The 12,607-nt window shown below is 44.6% G+C and overlaps 1 protein-coding gene across 1 annotated transcript in view; it reads right to left on the bottom strand.

Annotated features, from left to right (window-relative positions):
- CDH17 (cadherin 17) overlaps nucleotides 1-12,607 on the bottom strand; it is a 104,748-nt gene that overhangs the window by 22,800 nt on the left and 69,341 nt on the right. Inside the window, exon 9 of the mRNA XM_082259885.1 lies at nucleotides 8,756-8,980. Coding sequence (XP_082116011.1) covers nucleotides 8,756-8,980 — 225 coding nt within the window. The remainder of the gene's footprint in view (nucleotides 1-8,755; nucleotides 8,981-12,607) is intronic.

Below are 12,607 nucleotides of genomic sequence, written 5' to 3' on the forward strand. Positions count from 1 at the left end.
ATACTGAATGTTTTTGGAAGCAAGTTTAACTACTTTAATACTTTTATATTCATTATCAAAACAAATCATTCATAACATATTGTGGTCATTATCATCATTACCATTTTCATCATCATCATCTCCACTATTTTTCCTCAATGATTACCATATTAGTCCCTCTTTCCTTTTTGCCCCATGGTTACATGTCATTTCTCTGGGGTTTTTAGGTATCTTTGGCTTGTGTTATTCATACTGTGCTGTTAGTAATAGAACATTTATAACTATGGTACTTAGCAGCCAATTTCTATGTAAATTGAGTAGAAGTTTGAGATTAGGCTATATTGCCTGAAGAAGAGGCCGGCATTCTTTGAAGGCTTGCACTACAATCTATCTAGTTGGCGAATAAATGCTTTCACACTAAATCCAAGCTTCTACTTTTAAAATACTTACGTATAGATATGTTTAAACGCGTAAAGGACATTTATGCGTATATAATGATGATTCATTTTCCCCCTTTGTTTAGACCTAATTGACATGCCTACAAATGCATTTACATGCGTTTATACATGTAACTGCGTAAAGCACTTGTTCTTGGAGGCAGATGTAGCACCTTTCTAGACAGGTGCGAGTTGGAGTGGATAGATTGCTCTGCCTGCTTACCAGGGGAGTAGCAGATAAACTGTAGTCTGCTCCATCTGCTTATCAGGGGAGCCTGATCAGTAGTTAGGCCTGTTACATGTGTCCATGTTTGATTCACTAGGTCTGAGGGAGTGTCCTCACTGTATCCCATAGTTGAGCCTGTTGGACAGTGGAGGAAACCCAACCAGTGACACACAGGCTTTGGTAACTATCCTAGTCGGTTGGCACATACAGTGGTGCATCCTGGGATATGTTATAAAAGCCAGGGGCACATGTGACGGGGTGTCTTTGGGCAGGAAGCCAGGTCCCAGGAGGAGGGTGACAGCTGTCTCTCCTCCTGTCTGTATGGAAGGTGATCACAGGCAGTCGGCCTAGTGGATAAGAAGTGGGGTGCTGAGCCCGGAGGTCCAGTGGATGCTGACAAGCGGAGTTGAAGGCAGAGCAACTCAGGGAAAAACAGTATCCATGAGTACCGGGAAGCTTGCCAGGGGTCTGCCCAGGAACGGGACCGCTCCAGGGAGAGTCAGTGGACAGGAGCTAGCACACACAGCAAGTGAGAAAGGGGGTGCCAAGCTAGGACCCTGAAGAGAAACTAAATCAGGATCATATTCTTTATCTTCAATTAAGTGGCAAGGTGAAGCAGCGGCCTTGCCGCATACACTACAGCTAGTTGTCCTCAAGTTGTGCATAGTTCATAGAAGGAGTATCCCACTCATCCCTTCTCCCATCTCAGATCTAAATAAAATACAAAAACAACATCCCTTGGACTGTTCAATCTCTGAGCCACAGATTTAAAGTGATACGTTTCATAGACTGTTGCTACGGGTAACCCAGGGGAATCCAGAAAGTGAAATTCTCAGCAGCTCTCTAGGGGGCAGTGCTACATTTGGGGGCTCATCAGGGATATCGCCCTGGATTACCAGAATGGTTGCTAACAGCAAGGGCCACAGAAAATTTCCAAAAATGTCATTTTTCTCTAAAGGACTGTGTTCTAATGCTCAAGAGAAGCATGAGGCCTGCTATACAGGAGATAGGGAGAGTGGGATGAAGAGTCAAATGCACAGTAATGATTGCCAATGGCAATGGAAGAACCTTTGTGTGAACTGTAAATTGTCTGCTCAAGTAATGTGCTGGAGAGCGGAAGAGTTGCATCTTACTGTGAAAATCGACTGTGCCTTCTTAACAGTAAATGGTGCAAGTGTGGACGGAGAAAATGGTGGCCCAGGGCACGTGGATTGGTGTGCTGGGAGCCATGTGTGTGCTAGAGCTATGCCAGAACAGCAAGAAAATGTTGACCGTGCATCCAATGACAGCGGGACATTCTTCCAAAATAGTTGCAAAGTGGATGCTGTAAAGAAAACTGTTGACCATGCATTCAATGACAGTGGGACATTTTTCAAATACAGTATGGCGAGTCTTGCTTGTACAAGTGCTACATGTTGGCCGTGCATGTGACAGCAGGACAATTCTACTGAATAGTGTGTGTGATGGAGGCGCAGTTGGAGCCCTGGTGCAAGCAAGATGGCGGATGCGTGCAAGCTGAGAGGCACGGTCCCTTTACAGTAACTTCCATGCAGGCTGAGCTGAGAGAGAGCGGCATCGGAAGGGTTACTGTACCACGCGGGAAAGTGTGCGCTGGAAAGTTCTGCCTAGCAGGAGGAACCACCGCCAATCTGGAGTTGTGGACAGAAACGCCGCTCACGCACAGCCAATCTGGAGCAGGAAGGAAAGTCTATAAATGACTTCCGCCTCTGGGTGGGCCTGAGAGGGAGACACGTGTGCGGAGGAGCAAGATGGCGAGTACTGGAGTGACTTGGAGCTCAGAGGCTATCCCACGTGTTGGTGGAGAATCTGCACAGCAGACCGGAGAGCCGAAGACATCCATCCTGTGGGATACAGGGGTGCGGATGGTGCCCTACGGGAGACTGGCATTGTGCACCAGAGGAGGCGTGGAGCATTTGGGCCTGGTGTGTCCTCAGTGTCTGAATGTGGCCATGTGTATGCATTTGTGGGGCCAGTGCAGGCATTGCGGCAATCTACTGCTGCGGGCGGAAGAGAGTGGAGGTCAGCCCAGAAAGTTGAATGTGTCTTGGGAGACTAGGGTCACTCACGCCCTGTCGGCTGTGGAGTAGGGGCCTTTCACGGGCCGTGGAAGAGGAGTGCTGCGGTTCCTAATGCAGCTGGAGTCCATGCAACCTGTCAGTGGTCCAGGGTGCAAGCGGAGAGAGGCCCGAACGTCCGAGCCGGGGTGCATGCAGGTAGTGCAGCCATCTGGTGTATCAAAAGCTGCAGCGGCAGGGAAAAAGTCTGCTCCCACACAGGCAGAGGGGAGAAGATGGCCAGCTGTGACCGTGGCTGCTAGTATGATTGTGAGCAGCGAGGAAGAGGCCGGGGTCATAAATGTGGCGTCTCCCAGCTTACAGAATCGGTTCGGATCCTTGGAGTAGAGATTGGATGTTTGGAAGTCAGAGGAATAGACTGAATGGGACTGGGGGTCAGGGAATCGGAGCAGTCCAGCCAGTCTTGGCCCACCTGAACCTGATGAGGAGGTTAGGGATTCCGTGGTGCGAGGACAGGAATCTGGGGTTCTGTGAGGCCTAGATGGATCTGGCCAGGCCTGTTCAATCCGAATCAAGGGAAAAGGAAGGGAAGCTTGTGCGGATCCCCCATCATGATTTCTATTGCTAAGGAGAGCATACAGAGTTCAATTGAGGCTGGCTAGCCTATGCCTGCTGACTGAAAATAAAACAGAGACACAGTGGATGAAAATTCAAGTCCAGTTGTTGGGGCTTATTCCCCCCCCAATCAGAACATTCTGGTTAGCTCTCCCAGCCATTGGCTGAGAGCAATAATAGGGAGCCGGTCGGCAGACCTTTTTCAGCCATGCCCCCCTTTGACAAAAGCTGGCCAAAGGCCGGCTTCTGTTGGACCCACTACAGTACGCACGGACCGAATGTCAGTCAGTTTCTATTGAACTGGCAGATGCCGCCCAACGTTCAAGCTGTGTATACAGGGCTTAATTCTTAAAGCATAACTCCACTTTTGTTGAGAAACAAACATTCCCTCCTGGGCGATCTCCGTACAAATTAATGACAGGTGCATACACCGCTCATGCAGACTAGGAATGCTCCAGATAACCGTGGTTGCTCACCTCGGCTCACCACCGCCAAACAGTAACTATTTTATTGGAAGACAATATTTGTGCACATCTTTTTTTGAAGGATGGCATTAATGTTGTCCCAAGAAGGGCACCTACCCTAGGTAATACCCTTTCACCTAGTTTTTTTTTTGACCAAAGGTTTCACGGTCTCTTACGTGGTTACATTTTAGGGGCAATTATAAATGTGGAGCGAACGGGTGTTTTTGTTGTAAACATATAATCAGAGGTGACACGGTACGACGGATTCAACGGATAAAACACATAAGATCAATTATTTTTTTAACTGTAATACGGAATATGTTATATACATTATCACATGTCGGCAGTGCAATGTTCAATATATAGGGCGCACCGTTAGGCGCCTCAGAGATAGGTTTTATGAACATTTGAATAGTATAGAGAGAAAACGTTCCACTAATGTTGCCTGTCACTTTAACCAACCTCATGATGGCGACATTTCCCTAGTTGGGGTTCAGATCATTGAAAGGGTTAACACGCCAAAGAGGGGAGGTGATGTCTTTAGACTTCTCTGTAAAAGGGAAGTCCTTTGGATATACCAGTTTAAAACACGTATACCGTATGGATTGAATTATGAATGGGACATCACACATTTTTATGATTCATTTGGTGATTTGTTCCTCTTTTTGGCATTTTGATTCCTTTCTCCTCCTTCTTATGGTTGCTTTCTCTCTATTTTTCTAATCTGGCCCATTGTTAGAGTGCCGCTATCTATGTGTAGGTTAGGGTGCCCCCATCGGATCGGCAACGGTATCGTCTGGTGTGTGGTATTTGTATAGATGTTACCTGATCACACACAGCGATGTCTGCCGTTTAATTGTTGCTACCAATATGCTAGGTTGGGCTGTTTAATGGAAGTGACATTGATTGATATAGATGTAGCACTACTCCCTTGGGAGCTGCTGGTTACGGGTTCCCCTGGGTTACCATTAGCAACAGCAGGACAGTTCAACATTTTCAAAGTGGTTTTGGCTCAGTCAGGAAACAGTCTAGGAGCTTCGGTTTTGGAGTTTTTATTGAGAACTTGGATGGTAGAAGGGAAGGAGTGGGATACTCCAATTTGTATAACATTGCACAATTGGCTAGGACGACTAAATAATGCTAAGAGTGGCAAGGCTGCTGCTTCACCTTGTCATTAGCAGTGAAGTAGAAGTAAATGAACTGTCTGAGGTAAACTGTACTGTACTGCAGAACAATCTTCAGGGCCCTTCCTGGCACCCCCTTTGTTCCTGTTCTTTGGGGTTAACTACACGGCACCCCATTTGCTGCAACACTTCCTGTGTGAGCTAGCTCCTTGATCCCCTGACTTCATTGGAGTGGCCCCCCTTTCTGGGCAGACCCTTTGGCAAATCTCCTGGTACTCACGGACACTGTTTTTCTCAAGAGATTCTGCCAGCAGCTCCACCGTCAGCACTCTGGATCCTCTGCAGCTCAGCTCCACACCTGGTTCACTAGGCCGACTGCCTGAACCACCTTCCACATACCTGCAGGAGGAGAGACAGCTGTCCACCTCCTCCTGGGACCTGGCTTCCCGCCAAAAGACGCCCTGTCACATGTCCCCTCAGTATTTATGGTCAATCCCAGGATGCATTGCAAGAATGCCCTCCCACTGGGACTGCTGTAAAAACCTGATGTGTCACTGGCTAGGTTTCCTCCACTTTCCAACAAGCTCCCTCATTGGATGGAGTGGGGACACTCCCTCAGACCCAGTGAATCACACACGGAGACATGCAACAGGCAACCTAACAGATCAGGCTCCCCTGATAAGCAGAAGGCGCAATTAGATGCTTTTTCCTAGCACCTACCTAGGAGGGTGCTACATAGATTATATACACAGGTGCCAATCTGGTTGCGTGCAACAATGTTGCTGTAGAGATATTCCTTTGGTTCTGCGGATATTTTGTGTCCTTAAGGTGTGTCTTTTCCTTTTGCACATTCCATTGTTTAGCAATGTCTCTTTTTTTTATTTATAAAAATGTATTATACATATGTAGCACTGCCCCCTAGAGGACCGCTGAGTATTACACTTTCTGGATTGCCCTGGGTTACCCTTAGCAACTGACAGCAGATAAACAGCAATGAAAGTTCTTGGCTCGGTCAATAATCAATCCAGGGAATGTTGTTTTTGTGGTTTTATTTTGAACTTGGATAGGAGAAGGGATGAGTGGAATACTCCAACTAGTAACTATGCACAATCTTGAGGACAACTGACTGTAGAATGCGGTAAGGCTGCTGCTTCACCCTGCCACTGAAGTGAAGATATATTAAATGTTTCCGCTTGAAGATTCTCTTCAGGGTTATAAACTCAGCACCCCCTTTACTCTCACTGCCTGTGTGCACCCCCACCAGTCAGATTCCACTGGACCTCTGGGTTCAGCCACACTTTCTGGTTCACCAGGTCAAGTCGACTGCCCGTGACCACCTTCTACAGCTTCAGAAGAGGAGACAGCCGTCACCCTCCTTCTGGGACTTGGCTTCCCGCCCAAAGACCCCCTGCCACATGTGTCCTTGACTTTTATAACGTATACCAGCATGCTCCACTTTCCTGTGCCAACCCACTGAGATAGCCACAAAAGCCTGGGTGTCACTAACTGGGTTTCCTCCACTGTCCAACAGACCTCCCTATTGGATACAGTGGGGGACACTCCCTCAGCCCAGATGAATCACACCCTGGGCTCATGCAACAGGCCTTACTACAAATCCTACTCCCTGATAAGCAGGAAGCACATAACTTTAACCTGTCAATCTGCTGATAAGCAGCCAGAACCAAATCTATGCTACCTATCTAGCACCTGACTAGGAGGGTACTACACATATGTTCTTAGAGATTATTTAATTAGATTTAATTAGTGGATATGCTGTTCTCTCTTTGGCATTTCAATTCCCTTTTCTTATTTTTCTAGTCTGACTCATTGCTAGAGTGTTACCGTCTGTATGCAGGTCAGATTACCCGGTGGATCGGTTGTTGGTTTTATTGCACTTGATCTATTGGGCAATCGGACCATTTGTAGAAGATCAAAATGTCAGATTTCGGCTTTAGTTTATTTATATATTGTTCAATATTTGTAACATTCTGGTGTACATTTTATTCTTCAATTGTAATTTTGATGTTACACATTTACACTTACAAGATTTTTTTCAAACTTATGTTTTTAATTCTGTTATTCTGAGCAACTGTGTATTTTATTATGTTTATGTGTAATCAATGATTTTTATACACGGACATTTTATTATATTGTGGCTTTTTGCTCATGTGATGATGATTAAGTTCTGATCGTTTGGGGTGTGGTTTCAATATTGGCACACACCTTAAAAGATCTTTGCATGTGTAGGTTATGAACAAGCACGATATTACATGTGGAACACGACCTTTTTGCATCCTGTGTTGACTGTCTGTTGGTTCAATAAATAGGCATTTTTATAACCGTTGTAGTGCGGCCATTTTCATTGGTTATTATACTGATGTCTGTACCAAGGATTTTTTTTTAACAAACTTTGTTGCAGATTCCTCTTTTGTTATTCTGTAGAAATCCCTGTGTGTTTGTCTATCCATGTGGGAAAGTGAGTCTAATGGGAGTGGTTTTATAATTATCAATCAGCTGTGCACCTGCGGGGCTCTAATGAGGAAAGCTGCTGGGCCTGCATCTCTTTTGAAGTGTTCCTATTGGGAGTATCTCACCAAAAATTACATTTTTGTTGCAGGGAATGCCTGAAATCTGACTTGTATCTTAGTGCAGACTTCTGGGAAAATCGGTGAGCCAATCACACAAGCAGGAAATGATGTTTCTGGGGGGCATTCTGTGCACATTCTGTGTACAGAACACCCCCAGGTAGCCATATTGCATTTTCAGAAGATTACAGAGCTGCAGATTGCAAAGGAAAGGTAATTTTTAATAACATTCAATCACAATATGACTATTATATAAACAAACAAATTCTCTGGCGCTCGAAAGAGACATGGCAGAGGTCAATCTCTATGGCTCCGGGTATATGCACAGACTTTGCTGCCCTCCCAGGGTCAGGAGAAACCCAATAGAAGCACTGTAAATAGAACGGAAATTGCATTTGATCACCACACACGATGATGCAGGGAGCAGTTTACACAGCTCATCTATTCATAGGCCCATTAGCCATATACAGGGACTATTGGTAGGTAAACCCTCCTGAATGTGTCTTTTATGGGTCAATGTTTTTCTTACATTTTTTGCAATTTTGATGCGATGGATGTTTTTTTCTCTTCTTCCATATGCAGATTTGATATACCACTCCCATTCCCACCCACTTTTGAAAGGGGTCTCAAGACCATGTGACGAGACCCATCCTCTACATCAAATGTGTCAATAAATCATCACAGACTTCTTCCATATGCAGATTTGAGAGGTGCTCTTATTCTAATATCTGCTGACTATTCATAGTAGCTGTGTTTTGTGATTTTATCTGGAGTGCATAATACTGTTAGGTTTTGTTATTGTCATTATTATTGTTATTTTAATGCACTAGAGTGCGGCCCATTCTTTTACCACTCCCATCCCCACCCACTTTTGGGAGGGGTCTCAAGACCATGTGACGAGACCCATCCTCTATATCAAATGTGTCAATAAATCATCACAGACTGGCTCTGAGGAAGAGGGGATTTCCCCTCGAAACACATCAGCCATTTGGAAGGTCCTCCTTCTTTATTTGCTATTTTCTTCCCCACAAAAGTAGAGTTTGCCTTTAATTTACTTATTTAGAACACGATAAAACGAAGTATGAATGCTATAAACAGGAACTTCTCCCAAGGTTCACTGAAATTTAAATGAAAGTCCTTGTCATATTTTTACTTATGTCTCTAATAAAGTCAGCACTTTATCACTAATCGTACGCCCCCCCCCCCCCTCCAGTCTCTAGGCCAACACTCGAGTTACCCCTATTATGATACAATGCAGAAAATTGTTCCATTTAAATGGTTAAACTTACCAGGTTTCCCTTCATCAGAAACATTCACTCTTAATCTGTACTGATAGTTGTCTTGAATATTTAGCCAGCCAGAAATTAGCTGGATTGAACCACTGTATTCATTGATTAAAAACATGTTATCTGAAGGTACTTTAGGCATTTGTTCCAGTAGTTTGTAGTGGAGAAGTGAGTTTCTTGTATCTGGCTCATCATTGTCAGTGGCTGTAAACATACCAATAGTGCTCCCTGGAAGACAAAAGTGGTGTATTTAAGAATCATCTGTGTGCACTGTATAAGGCAATTGCTGACTTGATGTACCTGTATATCTAAAAGTTTTATAATGCATCATAAGTGTAAACTTTGCCATGTCTCTGGTTACCTCCATTAATCATGTTTACGGGTTTATGACTATGTGGAGAGGATCATTTATTTGTTAAGTGTAAAAAGGTCAAAGAGGGTGCCAAATGAAAAATACCTAAGAGTCCAAAGTCTTTCTTGCCCAACTGGTTACAACAAGCAGGGCTAATGACAACCAATGCATTTTGGGGGGCCAATGTTGTTTATAATATCTTCTATCTGCAGCCTTGACGAAGGAGGATTGTGTGGCCCCCAAAATGTATTGGATGTCATTTGCCCTGCTTATTGTAACCAGTTGAACAACAAGGACTTTAAGGATTTTTCCATTTGGTACTCTCTTTGACCTATCATATTTGAATTTCTTGATTCCAGTGAATGTCCTCTCCTGGGAGGTTTCCATCTTTGTGGTGAGTTTCCAAACCTAGGCTAACTGGGCTCAAGTAATGATTTCTTCTCCCACAAGTACAAGCCATGTAGGTCTCACAAACTATAAGTGTATTTTCACATTGGGGCTATGCTTTGGTACTATTTCTTAAAAATACTTTTATCATTCTAACACCCTCATCCATAGCACAGTGTGTGCTTCCACTTTTCCCATAGTGTATATTATTGTTCATCCCCTATTGTCTCTTGTTAATGTTCTAACATTATTGTCTCTGATCTTAGATTTTTTTTACCACACGATTAATTTTGCAGTTTTCCACTGTCTCGAACTCTTTCACCATCACCCCAGTTATGTTATTACTGCTGATATTAGCTAAACTTCAGCTAAACGTTGTATTTAATTTTGGACAATGCAGGGAAGGGTTAGTGCTTTAGTCGGGTTTTTATTACTATTTTAGCTCTGTATAGAATTACCAAAATATAGGCTGCTGTTTCAACACCATGATGTTGAAAGGGTGCTCTTTAATCCTGGAGTGGGAGCCACCAGTAGAAGGCTGCTGCAAAAAGCAGCACAGTGGACTTTTTATTTACATACCATTAGGGTTCCTATGCAATTTACAATTTCCACTTACTGCCATTCATCATGTTGGCTGCCATTTGTTTGACAACAGCCTAATTTTTTTTTGTTAATTCTGTCAATTTTTTCTTGTTTTTCTTTTTTGTTCATGTGTGGGAAGGTGCAGCGTGATGTAGCGGCAGTAAACACTCAGAGTCCAGTTGCAGAAAACAGAACTGGTATTAAAGTTTAGCAATCCACAACATTGCCGATGGGAAGGCACCTGGCTGGGATAGCTGTGTGACTGCTTTTACAAGCAGCGGGAAGGGATGTCCCCCCCTCCCATCATTTTCTGCAGCTTTCTTGGGCTGTCCCGTCCCACACCCGAACGACCAACCAGCACTTCCACCGGCTGATCTTAGAGGCAAACAGAGACCAGAATGGCTTTGTTTGCCTTTATGATATAGGAAATTTAAAACAAAAGTAAAAATAATTTTTTTTTAAAAAAAAAATGTTACTGTCTCCCCCGTGCTTGTGCACAATGGCGAATGCACACATGCATGTACGCAAACAGCGATCATCCCATACATGTGAGGTATCACTGTTAATGTCAGATCCTGGGCAGTAATTCTAGCACCAGACCTCCTGTGTAAATCTAAAGTCGTAACCTGTAAAGGCCTTTAAAACGTTGCCTATGTATAGTAGAAATTTACGTTGTTTGTCGTCGTTGCCCAGGTGTGCGCAATTTTAAAGAATGACATGTTTGGTATCTGTCTACTGGGAATAACCTCATCTTTAAAATTTTACTAAACAATTGGGTATTGTATTGTTTTTTGGGCAATAAAATTCAAAAAAGTGTATTATTTTACAAAAACTACATTTGAAAATACTGTGTGACATAAAAAATGCAACGCCCACCAAATTATTCTTTAGGGCCTCTGCTTTAAAAAATATGTATAAGGTTGGGGGTTCGAAGAAATTTTCTAGCAAATAATACAGACTGTTACATGTAAACAAAAGTGCCAGAAAAGGTCTGGTCTTAAAGTAGATAGGTTTGCCTGACCCAAGGTGGCTGCCAGAGTCACATGGGGTAGCAGCATCTAATGGGATAGCTTCCCCAGTGACCCAAGAAAACATAGAGGAACCATGTTCCTCTTGACTTCCCCTCCAACTGCAATGCTGCTGCGTTTGAGCGCAATACGGTAGAGAAAATAGACTGCACCTGCCTACATTCTCCCCCTCTGTGACAGATGCTGTCCTCTGCATTGCAACACAGTAAAGAACAACATGAGAAATGCAATGAACATAGTTGAGGCACAACAGGAAAATATTCAAACAACATAATCAGAGTACTTTGCAAGGAGGTGCCTAAGGTTAGACCGCAAAGGGGAGCGAAACACAGTGTCCTTTGTTGACCCATATCGCAAGTAATTATCTTCTGGTTTTGACTCTGGGGACACAGATGGATGGGGGTTGTCTGGGTCCTCAATACCCTCTCCGCTTGGGTTCCTCACTCATGTCTGGGCAGTCTATGGACTGTCAGTAGTTGCTGTACTGGTACTCACGGCTTGTGAGTCTGGAGAGGCTCAAGGCTTGTATAAGAGAGGAGGCAGATACCATGTAATGAGGACTTCCTGCACAGGTGGGACATTCGCAGGATCAAACATTTCTCTATCTTCTGCTGGTTTTGGCGGAACAGCTGCCACTTAGCACACAGGGCTTCAGCAGGTTGTGGTGGAGACGTCGCTTGATGGCACTGGGGCACTCTGAGATTATGTCATATACTGGAGTTGGAGGAAAGGCTCAAATTTAACACCCAGTTCCCCGGTCGCAACAGCAGTTCCTCTAAAGCAGAATCCTCGGCCAAGTCCTTGTGCCTGTCCAACAACACCTGCTTGGCTTTCTGCAACCAATCCCAATGTTGCTGTACCCAGGTGCTAATTGTCCGTAAGTTTGAATTCTCTAGAGAGCCCAGCAAGAGATCCCCCTGCAGCCTGCCACAGAGCCCGAACATCAGGAAGAAGGGCGTGTGGCCCATAGCCCAATGAACCGTGCTATTGAAGGCCCATACCTTGCCCCCCCCCCCCCACGCATTGGTGCCACCTATCTCAGTGCCCCTGTTCAAGAGTCCATAGCACATAGCATGCCCAGCAGGGTACAGTTGAACCGCTCACAAGCTGCATTGCCCTGCGGGTGGTAGGGGTTGGAATGTGACTTCCTGATACCACTGGGGTGGCACAATTTAGACATAATCACTGACTCAAAGTTTTGGCCCTGGTCCGAGACTATTCATTTAGGCACATGTAGAGTTGGTCCACATACTCCCAAAATAATTTAGCCATGGTAGGGGCAGTCTGGTCTTTAGTGGGGACTACCACCCAAGTCCATGGTGACCAACTCAAAGCACTCCGAGGTGGTAGTAGTCATGGATGTGGTCCTTTCAGGGGGGGCTTTATGCACTGAGCAAGTCTCACACTTACGACAAGCCTTTTAGACCCATTCTGCCAGTCATGGGCAAAATAAGTACCTACTGACCAAGGATTCAGTTTTGACAGTTCCAAAGTGTCCACTTGTGT

This window comes from Pelophylax lessonae (genome assembly GCF_965119305.1).
Source record: "Pelophylax lessonae genome assembly, chromosome: 5".
Taxonomy (NCBI): Eukaryota; Metazoa; Chordata; class Amphibia; order Anura; family Ranidae; genus Pelophylax; species Pelophylax lessonae.